General features: G+C 38.1%; 1 protein-coding gene and 1 long non-coding RNA gene across 3 annotated transcripts in view; one reads left to right on the plus strand and one right to left on the minus strand.

Annotated features, from left to right (window-relative positions):
- The window catches only part of MEOX2 (mesenchyme homeobox 2), a 70,626-nt gene extending 63,668 nt beyond the window's left edge, over positions 1-6,958 (minus strand). For both annotated transcript variants that reach the window (XM_034760552.1, XM_034760553.1), the window contains exon 1: positions 6,127-6,958. In XM_034760552.1, coding sequence (XP_034616443.1) covers positions 6,127-6,643 — 517 coding nt within the window. In that variant the 5' untranslated portion in view covers positions 6,644-6,958. The remainder of the gene's footprint in view (positions 1-6,126) is intronic.
- Positions 6,959-8,581: 1,623 nt separating this feature from the next.
- The window catches only part of LOC117872270, a 33,215-nt gene continuing 19,862 nt past the window's right edge, over positions 8,582-21,934 (plus strand). Inside the window, exons 1-3 of the long non-coding RNA XR_004644442.1 lie at positions 8,582-8,614; positions 19,159-19,296; positions 21,480-21,539. This is a non-coding gene — a long non-coding RNA (uncharacterized LOC117872270). The remainder of the gene's footprint in view (positions 8,615-19,158; positions 19,297-21,479; positions 21,540-21,934) is intronic.

Genomic DNA, 21,934 nt, shown 5'->3' on the forward strand with positions numbered 1-21,934 from the left:
AGAACAGTCCCACTGATTTCCATAAATAGAGGAGTAGAACAAAGATGCAGGCCTGTGGAGAACTCTTTCCGCAAAAAAACCCCTCATTGATGAATTTTTAGCTTTGCTCACTCTAGAAAACTAAGGCATACTGTTAATGCGCCACATTTGGACATGGAAAACTGCTTGTACAGGACATCTTACCAAAGGAGAAAAAACAATATAGGAAACACTCACACTGCACACAAAACCAGTGATTCTCAAGTGAGACCATCGTGAACTTGATGTCTGGCCACCATGACTTTTGAGCCACAGCAAAAATTTGTTTGAGATCCACTTCTAAGTTTATAAGAGATATAATGGAGGAATGCTCCATGATTCTTAAAGGGCAGTATAAAATACATGATTCTTAAGGGCTATATTAAAGTGTATGTAATCACCTTGCCTTGAATTTCAAGATGAAGGGCCTGATCCCACTTCCATTGATTTCAAAAAGGCATAATCAAGTGCATGAAGACCAATGAATTATAAAAATGTAAAAAATGAAGATTCCAAAATGGCTAATTGAATTCAGATGAACGAGTGCACTTAAAACACTCTGGAGATTACAAACTAGTTGCTATTTTATGGTTATAAGGATAACTGTATGAAAGAAAAAATCCTAAGGCATATGTTCGCTTCTCAGTTGCTATTGTAAGTACTATGAACATTAGAATTACACTCTAAATAGGATCTGTTAGTTTGGGTCTTATTTTCTAGTGCTAAAAACCACAACATGAAATACAATTTTAGGTAATTTCAGATTAGCATCTGTTCTAACCATTAGGTGATACCTAAATTGATATCCAGTCTATTGCTATTGCTGGAATTTGTGTTTCAGTTACGCAACTGGCACTCTTCCCTTCCCCCCCTCCCCCACTTTCCAATAAATTTAAAATCCTAAAAATAATGTATTGTTGTGATTTTTAAATGGAATTTTCAGTGGTTTGGTTTTTGTAAAATTTCCAGTTCTTTATATATTTTCACACTTCCTGTATCTCTTTGTGTGTAAGTGTATCTCTCTCTGCCTCTACAATGGATCCTAATATTGCACTCCTTATGTAGACAAAATTTTCAGTGACTTTACTTGTAAGTCTGGGTACTGGCTAATATAAAGTAAGACACAATTGCATAGTTATGTTGGTGTATTATAGAAAAACTGGGTCTGATCCAGCAATGCATTTAAATATGTGCTTAACTATAAGCAATGGAACAACTCAAAAAGTTAAGCACATGCTTAAATGTTTTTCTGGACTGAGGCCTTGATATCTTTGTTTGTTTTTTTAATAGGGGAATGAGGAGGGCTTAAATGTTTGTAGCTACAAATTAATCTCATTACATCTAAACAGATAGCAATTCAAATTAGATGGTATGACTATGCTATTTTCCATCCATAGTTAACGCAAAGAGATGTGATAAAATATATTAAATCTGTCATTTTGCTAAGAGCAAGGAGTTTTAGATTGTACAAATTAAAATATAATTTAGTATCTATGAAAGATACAGTTCTGTTTTTGTTAATTATAGTTGCTGTGAGCAAAGTGTAAATTTTGTCCAATAAAACAATCCACTAAGTAATGCAATATGCAACACTGGTCTCTGATAAGGAATCATCTGTATTGTATTTCTCTTTAAAATAGCATGATCATTCAATTTGACTTCAACACATTTGGTACATACCTCTCTGATTTGTATAACCTACATATTTTGACATTTTCCGTTCATGATAAGTGATGTTTTGATATTACATCCCAAACATAATTAACAAATTAACTCTTTCCAGAGAAAGTTTTTAGCCAATAGCATGTATTTCTCTTGCTTCCATTACAGCCACGCTGAAAAGTATAGACATATTGATGAATCAGTTACACAGTCCTTTTGATTATGCGGGTGCAGCTCATTTTTCTTACTGAAATGTTTTAGAGAGCAATCAGAAGTCATTGAAACCAATGAATTCACACTATTTATAGTCATTTATCAAAATGACTTGCTTTGAAGTGATCATTTTAGACACTACATTTATAGTATTTAGGTTTTAAAAGCAGTTTCTTTGAAGGCACATCGTAGACTACGTTTGCATGATGGCATTTTATATTCATTTAAAAAAATATAAATGGATATATAGCTATATTTACATACATCAATCTCTCTGTATATCTCTGCACTCTATACAGTCTTTATGTGCCAGATGTAAAAATATTTTTCATACTTAATAGTATTTTTAAATGGCATTGGGATTCAATTCACAGTAGCATATCTTCATGTATTCACTCTTAATGTTGAGGGGAAGGCTAGCTCAGTGGTTTGAGCATTGGCCTACTAAACCCAGAGTTGTGAGTTCAAGCCTTGAGGGGGCCATTTAGGGATCTGGGGCAAAAATCAGTACTTGGTCCTACTAGTGAAGGCAGGGGTCTGGACTCAATGACCTTTCCAGCTCTATGAGCTAGGTATATCTCCATATATCTTAATATATATTCATCTAGCCTAATAGATATCCCAATCCATTTAGATTGTTGCATATCTAATAGTTATGCTGTGAAGTTCTCCCCCAAATAGTAGGAGCTTTTCAGATTTTTCCCATTGAAATTCAGACTTCCTAAAATATTCAGAAAGTTAATTGCTTTCACATGAAATCCAGATTACACTTTGTGTCTCCAAGGTGTGTCTGGGCTCACATCTTTCCTAGAATAATGGATGTTTTAAGAAAATTTAGACACAAATATGTTGACTTAGACAACCACTATAATAGTTTTGCATTTGTTACTTGTTTTATATCCTCTGTAAACAACACCTGTTATTTTACAATGGTGAAATTAAATGGCTTCAGAAGTCACAGGCAATTTATGAGAGGGAAAATATCCAAATTATACCTCATGAAAGAAGTCATACCATATAAAGCAACAACACATTTTAGGGATATTTTTCTTATTCATTGAATATTGTTTCATCTACCTCTCATTAGCACTCAAATATCTTGGCTGTTACTGCATTGTAAAATAAATAAATTTGTTTGCAGCATACATCATAATGTTGTGGCATCTTATTATTATTATTATTATTTTTTGCTGTTGTTGACATCAAAAATGTTTATTTGAAAGAAATGAACTCACAATGTTTAAAGGGCTGTGTGTATATCCCTGCATGCTGGTTTACGGTCCCACATTTGGACCCAGGCAGGTTGGCCTGCTGCATCCAGGAAGAGATGAATAAGAGGTATTTCCCACTATCATATAATTCACAAATCTTGTATACAGAGTTGACAGTTTCTCCATGTTTATGCAGCAGTTTATTGAACATTATCTTCAGAAGTTATTTCCCAGCCTGCTCAGGCCCCAGTATGGGATCCAAAATCAGTCATTCGACCTAAATAATTTCTAAGGCACATTTAACCTTGTTTTCTAAGCAAGGAACAAAATTATGACAAAGTATACACACACACAAAAAAAGTGATTCCCCCTCTCCATTCACCTGTGTACAAGAGTATGAGACTTTAAAGAGTAATTTTTTTGATGGACAAATAAAATAGCATTAGTGTTCTTTGCCCCATTATCATCATGGTAAAGATAAACATGAAAAAATGCACGTCTTCACTGGGAAATTTTCATGACAATTTTAAGGGGTGAATAAATATAGCATTTTTGGGAAATAAAAATAATGCATGTAGCTTTAATTGATGTTGTGCTGGTTTCTTTAGAATAGACAACTGTCAAAACTCAACATTATGAGTTAACATTTCTGATGTCAACAGTTTATATTAATGAAAGCCGGATACCGCAAAACTGGGATGGCCCCAAGGCTAATTTAGTTCAAAAACCGGGGACATGTTCAGAGCATAGGAATATCCTCAAAATATTCTGTTGTCTTTAGTGGTAAATAGAGGTAAGAAAGTATCTCTCTAAATATGCACCAGTGCTTAATTAGCTAGATTCTGAAACTGCTGATGCTATACCTGAACAGCCTCTTTGTTTACCTATTAGCTATTTATTCTAAATTTATAATTAATTGTAAACATTTACTCAAGAAGTTTATAAGTGGGGAAGGTGGCTAAAAGTTCTCTAAATGATCAGCATTAAATAAAAAATTCAGTTATGTTTTAAAAACATATGGCAATTTGATTCAGGAAACAAAAAGAATGATCCATCACATACATTCCTTGTTAAATATAGTAAAACGAACAGCAATTGCCGCCGGTAACTGCAAAAATACACTGACTGCCCTAAAAAATGAGATTTGCTGCCATAAATCACACTGATATCAAATATTCAGCACAGAAGTTTAGATTAAAACAAAAGAATGGCGTGGTAAAATATTGTGATCTGAAAACAATATTCTTCAAAAATTATGAAATATTGTGACTATTGCATCATTGTCTAAAGAGACTTGTTAGATCAAGACATTCAGAATACATTAACATAGTTGATATTTTTCAGGGGCAGGAAGGGGGAGTTGTATGCTGTACTATGATTTTGGGGTTGTATACAGACATTGTCTTAGAAAGTTAACTCCAGACTATGTTGTTATATCAGCATGATCATTATTAAGGGCGCAATCTACTGCACATTAAAGTCAATGGAAAGATTCCATTGACTTCAACAAAGTCCCACCTAATGCCCATGGATTTGTGTGTTTGCATTGCAAAATACAGAAAGCAACATCAACATTTCCTAGTATTGTGAAGCACAGATGTGTTTTCTTCTAATTTTCTACATTTGTAAATGACTGACAAATTTACTGATCCCCCCGACAACCCAGCATAAAATTACTTCCCTTCAAAAACTCAGGTTAAAAAAAATCTAATATTCCTCAGACCTCACATGATCAATGATGCAAGTTTGCTTAAAAACACAGTGAAGGTATAATTGCAGATAACACTGCAAGTGTCTGTGAATGACAGATTTTTCTATTTTGGACAACTTTTTTCAGCCTATATAGTAACAGTAAGTAAAATGCTACAAACCTATCCTGATTTACACTAGTAAAACTTTCCTAGTGTAATTGACATGGAGAATTGCAAAGAAGAAAATATAATGTAACTGCAAAAAGAGGTTTTAAAATGAGCAAACTTTCCATAACTTCTAAAAACCTGATTAATGACATTTCAAGTGAATCAGGGTCATGCTTCCAATTGTGAACTTTAGTAAATATCAGGAAAATCCTTTCATTTTCTCTTCATTATTAGAAAACAGCTTTGTTGGTATGTCTGCTCTTGCATTTTCAATATTTTGAATGTACAATAAAAATGTCATCAATTGCAACTATTGTATTGCCCCTTGATCATTGTCTTTTGTTAGTATGGGATTTTGTGAGTTTCTTTCCCCACTTTGAAAACCCAAATCTGTTCAGTTGTGGGATATAAAACTCAAAGTATAATAAAGCTTCACCTTTCTGTATAGGCTGCATATACGCATATCCCAGCTCACCTTCTTAAAAAAACAAAAACAGTGTATCAAAAGTCCAGCAAAATCTTCCTGAAAGCCCAAGCACATGAAATGAAATACTAAGCGTTGTAAAAATGGGATTCACTGCATGGTGATTTATAAATTCCAACTCCTGCCCCGTAATGAATTATATTCTATATTATACACACGCTCTATACAGACACGCACCCTAGAATGCAACACATACTTAGCATTCATGAGAAAAGTTCCAGTTCTAAGAAAAAGTTTCCAAGGATTGTGCAAGCGTTCAGAAATATGTTTCACTGGCTCAAAAGGGGAATGGGGGTGGGAAAGAGCAGAGCTATCTTGAAACAGAGGGGAAGGAGGGAGGAACCACAATACCAGATGCGAAATACTAATCAAACCTACAAACATTTCCCCTCCTGACCGTAGGCAACTGCTGGCAATTGATTTCACGGTCTATCACGTGCTCACTCTTTTCCATGCTCCCGATAAACTTGCTTTATGATGGAGACATCGAGCGCGGCTTTAGTGACTCGCTGAAGCCTGCTGTCCTCAGAGAAAGGCTTGGAAGAAAGGGAGCCTTAAGGCTGGGACGTGCAGTCCCTCCATCAAGCCCATGGTTTCTCTCTAGACCCCTCTCCCCGGGAGGATCCACACACGCGCGCGCGCCCCGCACCCGCAAGAATAGCAAAGGACGAGCCTTTACCTGAGCTGTCGCTTTTCCTTTTGCCGGACCTCTTCTCTGTTTCCACTGGGGACAGCGCCTGCCTGCCATAGTCCCCGGGAGCACATGCAGCCCCCGTCGGGGTATTCGTACCCAGGCTGGAGGAGTTTGAACACAGGACTGGGGGGCTACTGCCCAGCTCCGGGGGACCTCCTGAGTCGGGCTGCAGGCAGAGGCTGTGCCTGGCAGCGGCGGGGGGAGAAGACATCTGAGGAATGTGCCAGTTCGTCTGCAAAGCCTGGTGGTGCTGCTGCTGCTGCTGGTGGTGATGGTGGTGGTGGTGGTGGTGATGGTGGTGCCCTCTGTGATGCTGGCTGGCAAACATGCCCTCTTCATTGGGGTATCCCGCTATGATGCACGAGGAGGAAGAAGTAGACAGCTCGGGGTAGGACATGTGGTCAGATCTTCCATGCAGGGCGAGAGAAGACTGTGAGAACGGGTGCAAGCCCTGTGCGGTGGCATGAGGGCTGCGCAGGCAGCCAAAGAGTGTGTGATCCATGGCATGCAAGTCTCAGGTTCCAGGCAGGAGAGTTTAGGAAGGATCCAACTCCACCACCCTTTGTCAACTTGCACTGTAAACAGATAGGGCTTGGTTGGGGATTTTTTCCCCCCCCAAAACGGCAACGACACACTTTTCAGCAGCAGAGCTCAGATAATCCAGGTCTTTAGCCCTAGTGGCCAGTCTCCGTTGCATTAAAACACACACACATACATACACACACACACACACACACACTCGACCTCGATGAGCTTTCTCAGAGCTACTCAGATGTCAAGAAGTGGGAGAGGTTAACGCCAATAGAAGGTGGTCCCAGAGAACTGCTTGCAGGGGGAAGCGGCTCGGAGAGGTTATAAATACAGTCGTGTGTAATGTGAGCTGGGGGCTGGCTTAGCAACACAGCGACTGACCACATGCAAAAACTCCCTCCACAACTCCAGCACAGTCAGCGAGCCGAGCCCTTTGCATCAACACACTACAGCCCTGACGGGCCGCTCATCCTGTCTGACACAGGCGGCGGGATAAGATTTTCCCCGGGGGGCCCAGGGGCGTGCAGCACATGAAACGCTGCAACTCCGGAGAAGTAAAAGTGACACTTTATTGCACGGCACAGTCCCCACCCCCACTGTTTTCTACAGACATCTGTGAACACGCGGCCCAGTTTCAGACGGGCAGGGGGTCGCCCTCTGATGTAGGCTCCAGGCAGGTCTGGCCGATGCTTTCTCAGCTCCTCCTCCCCATCAATTGCACTTCGCAGCCGGATTTGGCCCCCTCTGGTCCTGATCACGGACAGTCGCTCTCTTTAATAAGTGTTTCCCGACGAGCCGTGGTGTTTATGGGAAAGGGCAGGTGGAGTTCAGGACCTGCAGAGGATTGTCCTCCAGAATAAAGCGGCCCCTTTCCGCAGGGGGAAGTGGGTGTTTGAGGGGAGAGGGGGAGCTTCAAATCCAAACGTCCAGGCATCCTCACCTGCAGTCCCAGGTGTATTGTCAACAAACGTCCCCCTTGATTTCCTTTGGCCGTTCATCTGTAAACAGGAATGTTTTCCCCTAAAACGATCAGAAAGACTCTTGTCTCGGCACTAGAGCAATGATCAGTCCCCCGCAAGGAACTAAGCGCAGATGGGAATAGCAGCCGGGTTATCATTGATAAATTGAAACTGCTGCCAATAACCACACTGGCTCCTGCCACTTCAATTCCCTCTGGTTAATAAATTACAGCAAGAGACGTGTCACTCACTTGTTCCGCTCACATGGCGCGTCTTCGGCTGCAAAGATGATGTCTTAAAATATTAAAAGTATTAAGCACAGATACTTCTGCACTTGTGCTTGGTGCAACTAGAGCTGAGATGTTAGGGCGTTTGTTTTAAAATGAAATGACCGGCAGTTAATGAGCTGCAGAAACAGGTCAATGAAAGACAACAGTTCCCTGCTTTCTGCCATTTCAAAACAGGATCTCAAACCACTTTCTAGTCTCTGCATCTGGAAGTTTGTTTTGTTTCACTTGGTTGTTGTTTTCATTGTCTCAGGTGTCTGGAAAATTTTAAATATGCTTTTGAAATGGCTCCTGGAATTAATGGTGACAGCGAACATGACAGTCAGTTGGTTTAAATTAAAGTGCTATTGATCAAAAATCAAGTGATGATCAGTACCATAACTATTTTCCCTTTCTTAAACCCTCGTTCTTCCCCGCTAAATTCCGATACCATTTGGTTCCTGCAATTTAAGTCTAAATTCTTAGGTCCATGTGTGAAAGATAAAATGAATGTCCATTGCTATTGGAAAAAATCAGGAATTGAATGAGATTTGCAAGACCTAGTTTCTTAAACGGAAATTGAGCCCTATTTTGTGGGAAATTAGTTTTGCAGACTTTCTAAAAAAAAAAAAAAAAAACTAAAACTTTTGTTCAGCAGCTGCTCCACTTTCCCCTGCAGTTTCAGAGTGAGCTGGAACCTGCAGCAGTCTTTAAACGGTAAGATTTCTCTCCCTCCCCCTTTTTAAAAATCTGATGTTTTAAAAAATTGTTAAGTCAGTTTTCTCTGTAACAAAGCTGTTTTAAACGTATGGTGTCCAGAACGTGAGCGTTGCTGCGGCTGTGACCATCCAAAACTTGATATTTCTTCAGGAAAAAAAAGGAAATATACAGTTACCACACCGATGAAGCATTTTGTGCTCTTCATTGTGCTTATCGTTTCAATGTGTGCTCTAATATTAAAGGAAGAGTACAAAGAAAATGCAATGACTGCACTATTATTTGTTTTGTTAGCTCCCAGTGCTGGGAAAACAGACGCGTTGTCCATAAGGAATATCCTCAGACTCATTAAACAATAACTGAGATATTTACAAAGTATTGTGCTTTGAGTTTCAGATTGTTTTGCGAGATAAATCCAAGTTACGATAGAATAGTCACTTTATTGATAAAAACAGTTTTTGTTGAAATAAACAGCTGAGGATAGATGAGTTTTGTTTCAGGTAACTTGTAAATAACGATTAAGCACAGTTCCTTTCATCTCTAATAGGTGCAACTTCCCTTTACGTGCCCAGTGATTGGGCTGAGTTCTCTTCCACAGTGTCAGATGTTAACAACATGTCCTGAAGTTTCTTACCAACCTGTTCCTGTCAATCAGTCTCTGGAAATGTGGAACAAGGAGTCTTGAAGGGGAAAAAATAGAAATGCAGAGGGAGACCGACACAGTTTGAGCCATAAAATATCTAAGCAGTTGAAAAGGGGTTAGAAAAATTATTGTTCCAGATCAAATACAATATGAAAGATGGGTTTTTAATTCTAGACGTTTGAGGGACACTGGTACAATTTCTCTACAATAAAAAGCAAAGAAGTGAAGCACAATGAGAGGAAGTGGAAAAAAGGAAGATAAAATTTCCAAAAGAAACAGAAGTCAGAGACAAATAGCATTTGGGGGGGGGGGGGGGGGGGGGGGTAAAAGAAGAGGCGGATCCAAAAGGTGAAAAGAAGAGAGGGAATAACTGAAAACTCTTTAGTTGTCATACAATTACTCCTGCTGTATTTCAGAATCAATTATGATGACTGGTGACTAAATTTTAGTTGGTTCTACCTCTCATAATAAAAACATGAGTTCTAAAAAAGCATTATAATTTTTCAAGTTCTTAATGGAAGCAAAGAAGAATGTGCTTGCTCCATATGAAAATATCAAATATTTTCGAGGCCATTATGCTTCACTTTTAAACAATGAAAGAAAACAGAAATATATATAATCAGTAATTTACAACATTTACTGAAATTTACCAGAAGTAAGGCATTACCAGATATGATAAATAATGTATAGATTTATTACAGTCACTCGCACAATCTTCCAGTTTCAGTTAATTAAGAAAAAATAGTTTTAAATCAAGAGAATTCTAATACAAAACTTTTTATTGAAGTAATTCTGCGAAGAAAAATGTGCATGGTCATTGGAGTTCGACATTATTGGTTGGATCCATGTTATAGTTTCTATAATACCTAGCTGATCTACATATCTGAGAAAATCACGAGTTAAGTCAGTGCCACCAAATTTGCCCAAAGCTTCTAATGCCAAGGGAAACAAATAGAATGTTTTAGGTGTATGAAAACTGCAAACCATCTAGTTCATAAAACAGTTGGACCAACACCGTTTTAGATGTCATTTATGCTCTTCTAAAGTAGGTTAATGCTTGCATCTGGTTTTTTAATTTTAGTTTGATTTATTGTAAAAAAAAAAAAAAAAAAAAAAAGAGATGATCTGAAAAATGACCCAAATGAGTAAATGTAAAATTTCTTTTGCATCAACTTCTGAACTGCAGTTCAGTCTCTCATATCTGAGATTATATCCATTATCTCCCTGAATATTTAGGCTACACTGATCACTTTTTTAATGATGATAGCTCTGCGGTTAAATGGGAAAGTTTCACATTTGTGTGGGGCTGCAGTCTATTCAGACATCTGTATTACAGTAAAATCAGATAAATGGAAACATTATAGGGCCAGATCCTCACTTGGTGTAACTTGTCTTGGCTTCATTAAAGTCAGTGGAGCTACGACAATTTTCACCGGCTGAGGATCTGACCCTTAATGTCTAAATGTAAAGCTTAACAATTATTTGTTTATTTTAGTAATAGATTTCATTGTACCCAAGGGTTATCAAAGTGAAATGACTTTTTATTGTGCTGTATATGTTTAATTATCATCAATGTATTTTTTCACAGCAGCTTGGTCAAACCAGGCACCATTATTTTAACATTTCAGCTAATACAGATGTTTCACAACAGATGTTTATTTTCAGGGGGGTTTTCTGCCTAACTCCCCCAGAAGCAACATTTATTTACTTATATTGATCCCTGTCCTGCAACAAAGAGCAACAAATATAATGGATGAAGTAATATTGCCATTGATTAATACATAAAGATGTTGTGTTGCCTATAACTGAATCTTTGCCCATAAAATGAATAATTTGTTGACTTGAAAACCAATGAATCCCTGTATAGAGTTAAAAGGGGATCAAGATCACATTTAGCATTCATAAATCTAGAATATGCTTTAAAATTTTCATTGTATCTAATTGTAAAAGCAATTTTTGGTAAGAAAATGCCATCTCCATAAACCATAGCACACAACCTGAACGTTGTATTTTTTTGGGGAGTAGTATTGGGATGTATTACCATTAATGTTTGCATGTGCCATAGTATAATGCTTGTCAGACATAATTTTTTGGGGGGAAAGCAAACAAAAACTCCCTACAGAATACCTATAAAAACATGGAGCATGTATCTGTATTTACTGCTCTATCTCCCATATAAACTTGAATTTTGTTCTAATTTTCATGATCTCCAAGCATTAAAATTGTTAAACTATGACAGTACTTTAGTATTTTTCATAAAAGCTGTGCTAAACTGTAAGGCCCTCACTGAAAGTGATTTACAAGTTTGTATTAAATCATTAAAGTTTATTACCAGTACAATCCATTCAGTAAAGCAAAATGTCTTATTTTTTATTTAAAATAAATTTCCTATTTTTTAAAAAAATGTTCATGATATATGAGGCTTCACATCTTCACTTTGAAGTTTTTAATTTCTTTGGCGTTTAAATTGTCACCTTTTGTCACATATAGGATGCTCAAAAACCTCAAAACTAGTTCTTTTAAAAAACAGGGATGGGGAGTTTTATTTTATTTTTATTTTTTTGCTTTTTAAGTGAATAATTTATTGGTGCCAACATTACTGTCTTGTACAATATCCTCTTATTTCCAGATCTATACATTATATTGCAATTTACTGCTTCATTTTCTCTTTAGCATCATCTCTGGTCTGTAAATTTTGCGTATTTTAGTTTGTATACTACTATACAGCCCTTGTTAATATTTAGACATTTATTCAATATGCATGTATAGGCAAGTGAATGATTCATTAAAACAATATTTTTGATAATTGCATAGTTTGACACAGTATATACACATTTAATGCTTTTGCTGAAACTATATTACTGAGGAACTCAAAGTAATTTTGCATATTATGCAGTTTTTTTATTTGTCTGCTTGGGTTTTGGATTTCAGTTTTTACAGCTTTTGAAAAAGACATTTTATTGGAGCCCTCGTTTAAAAAAAATTATTGAATCATGGTGGCTAACTCCATGTATTTTGAACACACTGTATGTGAAACAGTACTTATTGCAATGTGCATTTAGTGTATATTTTGTATCATGAAAAATTATCAACAAAAAGCTAAATTACAGATGGCTGTTATGATAAATATTTGTACGTCAAATATTTTGACATAAGATGTATATCTCTTTAATGGATAAAATATGTAGTTTACCCAAGTTACATATATAAGCTTAACTACAGAGGAACATTATCAGTATCTAAAATTTTCTGGTGCTGTTGTTCAGCTGATTTTTTCAGGCGTTGTGGGACCAAGGATGGGGCACATTTCATAATTTGCTTCTCTCAGTTAGGGGAATTTAGCAGGCCAATGTGTGAGTGACCTTATGCCACTAATCTCATACATTGTTTACAGGCTAAAGACAAGTACTATAGCCCCTGCTTTGTGTCCTCCTGCCCATTCACACTGTTAATTACAGGAGTTTGAGAAAGGAGAAATACGGACCAAGAATAAATAAGTAAAATACCTAAATGTTACCGGCTATTGGTAGATTGTGAACTCTTCAAATACAATTATCACTAGCTCCACAGGGGTATTTTATTATTCGTAGCACTGTAGCATCTAAGAGCCCTAGTCATGGACCAGTACCCCACTGTGCAAGGTGCTGTACAAGCACAGGACAAAGACTGGTTTTGCCCATCAGAGCTTAGGCTCTGATCCTGCAATCTGCTCTGCATGGGCAGATACCTGGGGCCTCCTGGAGCTCCACTTATGTCCACTGGAGTTTTTACTAAGTGGAGTCAATTGTGGGATTGGAACCTAATTAACAATCACTACAGGGAATAAAGTCCTAACAAGGGTATGTATGTTTTTACACATACCTGCCTCATCTATTCCAAACACCAATGTCTCTATGTTAGCAGCAGACCTTGGATGGGGGAAATACATTATGAAGGAATAGTTTGTTTAAACATATAGCATATACATTAACTTTTGAAGAAGATGCAGCCTATGCCCAAGTGCGTGCAAGATTCTTATTGCTGTGAGCACTAATTGTTCATCGTCTCATTAACTTGGGAGCCAGTAACATGAGCTTAATTACATTAGATTACTATTTTTGAATGTTATTTTTAGATGCTCTAGTGGTGGTTTGCTAAGGTAAAAAGGTAGAGCTGGATGCCATTTCCCTAAGAAATGCATGGCAGAACTTTCTTCTGTTTCTAGGACATCTAGTATGAGGTGTGCAAAAAGAGCTCAATCTACAAATGCCAGAATACTAAATCATCTCTGCATTTTGGAGGTTCTGATTCAGCAAAGCTCTTTAAGCACATGAGGTGTCCCATTGGAACCAAAGAGACTGCTACTATGTTTAAGTTCTGACTTCAGTACTGGGCAAACTGGTTGAAACTATAGTAAAGAACAAAATTGTCAGACACATGGATGAACGTAATTTGTTGGAGAAGAGTCAACATGGTTTTTGTAAAGGGAAATCATGCCCCACCAATCTACTAGAATTCTTTGAGGGGGTCGACAAGCATGTGGACACAAGGGATCCAGTGGACATAGCGTATTTAGATTTTCAGAAAGCCTTTGACAAGATCCCTCACCAAAGGCTCTTAAGCAAAGTAATCTGTCATGGGATAAGAGCGAAGGTCTTTGCATGGATTGGTAACTGGTTAAAAGATAGGAAACAAAGGGTAGGAATAAGTGGTCTGTTTTCAAAATGGAGAGAGGTAAATAGTGGTGTCCCCCGGGGTCTGTACTGGAACCAGTACTGTTAAACATATTCATAAATGATCTGTAAAAAGGGGTAAAGAGTGAGGTGGCAAAATTTGCAGAGGATACAAAACTACTCAAGATAGTTAAGTCCCAGGCAGACTGCAAAGATCTACAAAAGGATGTCTCAAAACTGGGTGACTGGGCAACAAAATGGCAGATGAAATTCAGTGTTGATAAATGTAAAGGAATGCGTATTGGAAAACATAATCCCAACTATACATATAAAATGATGGGGTCTAAATTAGCTATTACCACTCAAGAAAGAGATCTTGGAGTCATTGTGGATAGTTCTCTGAAAACATCCAGTCAATGTGCAGAACAGTCAAAAAAGCAAACAGAATGTTGGGAATCATTAAGAAAGAAATAGATAAAAAGAAAATATCATATTGTCTCTATATAAATCCATGGTATGCCCACATCTTGAACATTGTGTGCAGATGTGGTCGCCCCATCTCAAAAAAGATATATTGGAATTGGAAAAGGTTCAGAAAAAGGCAACAAAAATGATTAGTGGTATGGAACGGCTGCCATATTAGGAGAGATTAATAATACTGGGCCTTTTGAGCTTGGAAAAGAGATGACTAAGGGGGGATATGATTGAGGTCTAAAAAATCATGACTGGTGTGGAGAAAGTAAATAAGGAAGTGTTATTCACTCCTTCTCATAACACAAGAACTAGGGGTCACCAAATGAAATTAATAGGCAGCAGTTTTAAAACAAACAAAAGGAAGTATTTTTTCACACATCGCACAGTCAACCTGTGGAACTCCTTGCCAGAGGATATTGTGAAGGCCAAGACTATAAAATGGTTCAAAAAAAGAACCAGATAAATTAGTGCCCAGGATGGGCAGGGATGGTGTCCCTAGCCTCTGTTTGCCAGAAGCTGGGAATGGGTAACAAGGAATGGATCACTTGATGATTACCTGTTCTGTTCATTCCCTCTGGGGCACCTGGCATTGGCCACAGTCAGAAGATAGGATACTGGGCTAGATGGACCTTTGGTGTGACCCAGTATGGCTGTTCTTATGTTCAAGTTAGGCATGTGCTTTTGTGTCTTGACTTGAGTCCTAAAATTGTTGATCCTTTGGAGGAGTACCTATATCCTCCAGAAATGTATCTTTTAGATTATTACCACGTGGTCCCTAATAGACTATTGTTCACTCAAAACTTTGAATAGATAGTTATGCATATACTCTACTAGCACCTGAAATGGACACACTATGGTATCTGTGTCACTTCTTTTGCTTTAATAGGCAATGCACTTTGACATCCTCAGAGGGAATATTAACAGGCATGACTCTGGTTTATGTAAGCTATTTTGGTCAGGCACTGTTTATTACTATATATACGTACAGTGCCAACACCCGGGCATAATGATCCTATCTGGGGCCTTTAAGGCACAACTCTAATACAAATAACATGATTCTATACAAATTTCAGATACTTCGGGACTCAAATGCAAAACCCAACACTTAGGGACATTGTCCAGATTTGTGCAATTCCCTCGAGCGCTGTGTGTCCATGGGATCATTCATACATTTTGTTGTTGCACATATATAACAGATTTAATTTTTCATTAATAAGTAATCCAAGGATATTTCAATACAAGCTACTAAAATACAGCAAACTAAAAATATTTTCCATGTATTTAACTGTTTCAAAATTCCATGTGCAAGAGAGAACAACAAAAAGGAATTAACTCATAACATATGCAACTCCTGTTTGTGCAAGATTAGTATATGCCCCTAAATCTAGATTGCAGCATCTGGTGGTGCAGAACATGCCTCTAATGAAAGGAAAAGGCATGAGAAACATCAGTGTTTTGGCTATGTTATACTGAATGCTGTGGCATTTGCTTCATGTCACCAAATACTGCAGCTCTTTCTAAAGTAATATAGCACACTGGTCAAGTAAATTGCTTTGGGGGCATTTAGGATTTCCCCACCACCAAACTTGTTATCGGCAGCAGGAACTGGCTGCGATTTGGTGGTAAATCATTATTTACAGTAAAATCTTGTTTATCTAACCTCTTTTAATTTGAAACAAAAATTTGAATTAAAATGTCCAATAAGAATAATGCATCCAATTATACAAACTCCCAGATCTACAAATAATTTTTGCTGTCACCAAAACTTTTCCGATAAAATTTGCGCTGTATATTTGCTAATCCGTCATTGGGTAAAGTTCTTTGAATCCTACAGAGTCCTAGAATTACTTAGTCTCAAAATTCTACTAAATCTCCATTACTAGCCTACTGTATACTATTAATAAAATCTAAAATAATTCATCCCCCAAATGTCTTCTATTATAAAATGTCTTAAACTTGACCCTGTAAAGGGCTGAGCCCTTTCTACTCTCATTCACTTCACAGGAGACCCTCAGCCCTTTACAGGGTCAGCCCCATAGTTAAAGTGTAATAGAAATTTAAAAATAATCAATTAAACATAATTACTATTTCAGAGTGATTTGAGGAGACACACTGAAAACTGCATTTTAACATAAAAATGTTAATAAAAAGTCCAGCAGCTAAGCTGATTTATTAATACATTAAAAAAGTGATCCTGAATTTCCTGCACACCTCAAAATCCCAGTGACGTCTTATTGCGGATATCAGATTTGTGGACGTGCAAAGGTTTGCAGGATCAAACCTCTAATTTTGGCATTTTCTTTAAATTTACCTTTATAAATCAACTCAATTCTATAAGCCTATAGAGCAAAGCATTATGGAAAGGGAGTATCCATGTATGCTACTGATTTCTATTTATAGAAAATGCAAATGCCTAATTAATCTTTGAAAATCACATTGTTAAATTGTATATATAAAATCACACACACACGCACACACACACACGCAAAAAATATGCCAGCATCTCACGCTCTTCAAAACCTATTGTATGATTAAAACAAACTATGTTAGGTCTATTCTCTTCTTAATAGTAATGAGGGTTGTTACATAGGCACACTGTGCAGAAGAAAACAAACCCTCTGACATTAAAACTGTTACTCTGTACCTTTATGTACCCATATGTACTCACTTACTCTGCGAAGCATTATCCAAAGTATCTAATGTAACATATCCTGTAAAACTGTACACTTGTCCCTAGCATAGCATTGAACTGTCGAAGATAAAAGATTACAGATAAGGTGCAACAAACTTCCAAGATTCCAAACTCTAACAAAGAGAAGTCCAAAACTGTTTGACATTTTAACCTGCTAAATGTGGAGTTTTGCACTCGTTTTCGGGGGTTTATATCTAGCCTTCTCTTATGCATGTAGAGTTCTTCATTGTATATGACACACTGCGGCTATGGTAACAAGATTCTTTTTTTAAAATATACCTTGATGATGAGAGTATTTGGCTCTAAAAATAAAGTCATACATCTCATTTCTGATATGTCAGGCATGGCATGAATCCAGAGGTGAGTGCAATAAATTTACCCTGTACAATCTGTAGTCAACCCAACCTTTCCAAACTAGGTCCCATAAATATGAAAATGCATTGTTTGTTTGTTTTATATTTTTTAAAAAGTTTCCTTTATTGGTATTCATAATACTTTGTACCAAATGTAAGGAAATAGGCATATCACATTAAACTCAGGGATATGCTTTCACAGTCATTTATTGTGTAAAGCTAGTAAACATTTCCTGGCAAACAATTTAGAGTTCATAAATTCCACCCTAACACTACTTCCGTAGCTAGATGCAATGCACCATACACGAGGGTATTAGCTCAGTCTCTCTCATCCGGAATGGGTGGATTAGAATTGAAAAGTCCTCATCCCCCATTATAGCACCATGTATCTTGAAAGTCTATCCTCTCTTAGAGCAATATACTTCTCTCAGATCTGTTTGGTGGATCACAACTCAAATTCTGCTGTCCCTGGCTATTTAATCTAGCAACATTTCTGAAGTGTCTACCAAGAGAGCATGATGTGCCAATATCTCTTTGGTATCAAAGCGAGTTCCACACACATACAGAAGGGAGAATGGAATATCAGAAACAAGGTCTACCATGCAAGGCAGATTTGTGGGGGAAAATTTACTCTTATGTTAAGGGTGGGGAAGGAAGGAAAAGGTAAAATTTCAACTTTAGAGGAACTAACTCTATTCATGATTCCCAGGTTTCCTATATAACTAGTTAACCATTGTTATTAAACTAGCTCAGTAACATCTTCAAAGGTATTGAGTCTGTTACTATTTCCAGTAATTTTTCTCTAGTTCTCTTGTTTAGGTGTTTATAGAATGAGGGATTATTAAGGGAACAGTTGACCTATAAAGATTATTGGAGAGCTGAATTTTCTCTCTAGTTCTCGCAATGTGTGTATGTTGATGTATATTGGGGGCGGAATCTTAGACTAAATAAAAATCATATAAACTATTTGAGTTTGAAGAATTCTCATCAAATGGCCACATTCAAAACACAAATAGCTTGCATGAAAGGGTTAGTATATCATATGGTGAGCTAGTAGTATCCCCATTACAGGTACTGTAAATATTAATATTATTCACATTAAAGCAACATTTTCCAGACTTTCTGATTGAAAACAAAGGGTTAGCAAAAAGCGTGGATTGTTGCCAAGGTTTCAAAGAGTGACTTGAAAGGGTTCAGTCACCATTAGCTTTACCGTTTTCAGAGATTTGGGGTTTTTAACTTGTTTGTTTCCACCATTCCCCAAGAATGCCCTGTCCTAGAAGCTATCTTCTGGTGCAGGATCTTTATTTTTTTTTCTGGTTAGATACTGCAGCTTTGGTGAGAATTATCAAAATATTTTTTTCCGGAAACACTAGATCTCTTTTCTTGGCTTGCATGAGCGGGGAGAGGCTCGAAAAAAGGATTTTATTCTCCTGATACTGAGTATCTTGCTTTTTCCTTGCTGCTTTTAGAAATCTGTCACCCCTCTTATATGAGGCATGGCTTCTATAAACGTGCACTAGCTTTGTTCACTGCTCTCCATATAGACATTCCACAGCCTCTTTCCATAAATAAACAAAGCTCCTTTTTTTTTTTAGGTTGATTATTAGATGATCAGCAAGGGTTCTAGTAACAAAAGCAACTATGTCCACCTTTCAGTGCTAGGAGATGATCAGGTTAGTTTTTAGGATTGCATCTGATTTTTCTCTCCAAATTCTCCATTGTCATAGTGCTTATCAACACACATCACAAGAGATCTTCATCTCGTATACCTAGAGACGCCACTCCACAACCTCATTCTGCACCGCTCCTGCATCTGTCAGCCATTGAACCTGGCCAAGAGTCTTTCTATATTATTCTCAAGAGAGGTAATTTGTGGCCTGTGATTTGTTCTACTTAATGTGTAGTGATAAAGGCCTAGAGCCAGAAAAAGACTTAAGCACATTTTTAACTAATGTACTTCAGGCCTTTGCTGGCTCTGGGTCCTAGTCAGTTTCCCTTCAGTTTGCTCATGAGGAAAGAAAGAACAAAGATTTACACCCAAATTGTTCAGCACAGATCCAATATGTCTCAGGCAATGTCTCAAGGACCGTCTTCACTGGTGAGAGGGCATTTTACTATCTATGGCCCTGAACCACAAAGGGACTTAGGCACGGTAGTGCTAAATTTTAGGCCCCTAGAGATCATTGGAACAATATTGGGATCACCAAATCCTGAATTAGGCACCTACGTTCCCTATACAATGGAGAGAGAGAGATGCCTGTGAATAGGCTCCACAAAAGACAGCATGCTAGGTGGCTGCCTACCTATGCTAACCGATGGCAGATAACAACAGGGATGGGTCCTAAGCCTCGCCCCTCTCATGGAGTTAGGCACCTCTTTCGTGGATTCAGGCAGCTTAGACGCTTAAGCCGTTTCTTGCAATAATGTGTTGTGTGCCTGCCTCACCTCATCTCACATCACAAAAAATGGGGGGGGGACTGGTGGCGGTGCCTACCTTATAAGGGTTAAGACCAGTGGCTAGAGCACTTGGATATGGGAGACCTGGGTTCAGTTCCTGACGCTGCCTGATAGAAGACCTCTGTTCAAATCCCTTCTTCCCATCTCTCAGGAGATATTGGGATATTCTGATATGGGTTTCCTTCAGTCTTTCTTGTTTAAGCTGTTTCACTCTGTATAAATACTTAATTAAATCATTGCACAAGAGAGAGAATGATTCTATAGCATGGGAGTTAGGGCCCACACCTGGGAGGTAGGAGACCACTGTTCAAATCTTTTCTCCCCATCATGCAATCTCCTACCTCCCAGATTGCACAGGCTCTTAACACTACCTCGCACCTGCACACTAACCTAACAACCCAAATGAGACCAAAGCATTCCCATCTACAGGAGACTAGACTATTATGTGCCACAGGCACAGAAGAGGAGGGACCGAGGTGTACCAGTGCCCCAGGTCCCTGCAATGGCAGGGAATTGATTAAGTGAGATACACCCAGATAATCCTGGCAAGTGACTCAAACCCACACCTTATAAAGGAAGGCAAAAAACCCTCCCAAGATTACTGCCAATCTGACCCGGGGGGGAAAAGTCCTGCCTGACTCCACATAGGGCAATCAGTTAGATACTAAACATGTTGGCAAGAACTAGCCAGCCAAGAGAATACTCAATGCCACTTCTGAGCTGTGGCCCACTCCACCCCCAATGTCCCATCTCCAACCGTGGTCATCTCCTGATGCGTCAGAGGAAAGAGATATAAAACCCTGCCTGAATACATTGGGTGAAAAAAATCCCTCCTGGTGCCTGGCTGAACCTCTGAAGCATGAGCTTTAGGAACACAGGATGTAGGCCAGAAATGAGCCCCAGGGCTGCTGAGCCCTCCCGTCACAAACAACCGTTATACAATTGCACTCCACATTTTTTCCAGCTCTCTCTCAAAACTAATTAAGTTGTTTACCCCCACAGCTCCCACTGGGAGGCTATTCCAGAACCTCACCTCTCTGATGATTAGAAACCTTCTAATTTCCAGCCTGTATTTGTTCATGGCCAGTTGATATTCATTTGTTCTTGGGTCAACATTATTCTTTAACTTAAATAACTCTTCACCATCCCTGGTATTCATCCCCCAAATGTATTTATAGAGAGAAATCATATCCCCTCTCAGCTAGACTAAACAGACCAAGCTCTTCCAGTCTCCTCTCATAAGACCCTCCATTCCCCATATCATCCCAGAGAGGCACCAGTGCACATGCCCAGAGGCAGAAAGTTAGGCGCTTTGGGAACCTTTCCTGTCAAAATTTGAACACTGAGTGAGTTTAGGCACCTACAGGGTTAGGTGGTAGCTTAGTGGGGGTTTTGTGGATCACAGTGGTTCCTATAACTGGAATATAGGCACCTAAATTTCAGATTTAGGTGCATAAATCCCTCTGGATGTGGGCCCGTGTCCATTCAATCCTGGGTTTCTCAGTGTTCTAGTAGTATGAATGTTCTCTGTAAGTGTTTTTGTTGTTTACATTTAGGCATCATTATGCTGATTTTTCCATCTCTCTTTTAGTTTGAGTAATCCCAGGACCCGATAAGAAATGCAACCAATGTGTTTCATGCACATTAAACGGTAGGAAACGTGTTTGCTTACAAAATGCAACTAGTTCCTGTCCACTCAGGCTCCCTTTATCATTTTAAAGCAAAATATATTGTTAATTCATTAATGTTGATTGGAGTGTCCCAACATGTCTTTACTCCCTTTCAAAAGTGTCACGCATACCTATGCCTTTATACACAATTGATTATTACCCAAAAAATAATAAGGTACTTGGCATAGGATCTGTATAAGTGGGCAATATACCATACACTGGCAGATTAACACCTGTATTCTTATTAATTTATTTTAGTGTTAGAGATTTAATATTTATTATTTGTAGTATTTCAGTCGAATTGAAATTGTGCTATATGTGTGTACAGTAAGACAGTTCCCATCACAATGAGCTTTCAGTCAAAATATATTTTTAC

The sequence above is a fragment of the Trachemys scripta genome, chromosome 2 (assembly GCF_013100865.1).
Source record: "Trachemys scripta elegans isolate TJP31775 chromosome 2, CAS_Tse_1.0, whole genome shotgun sequence".
In the NCBI taxonomy this organism is placed as follows: Eukaryota; Metazoa; Chordata; order Testudines; family Emydidae; genus Trachemys; species Trachemys scripta.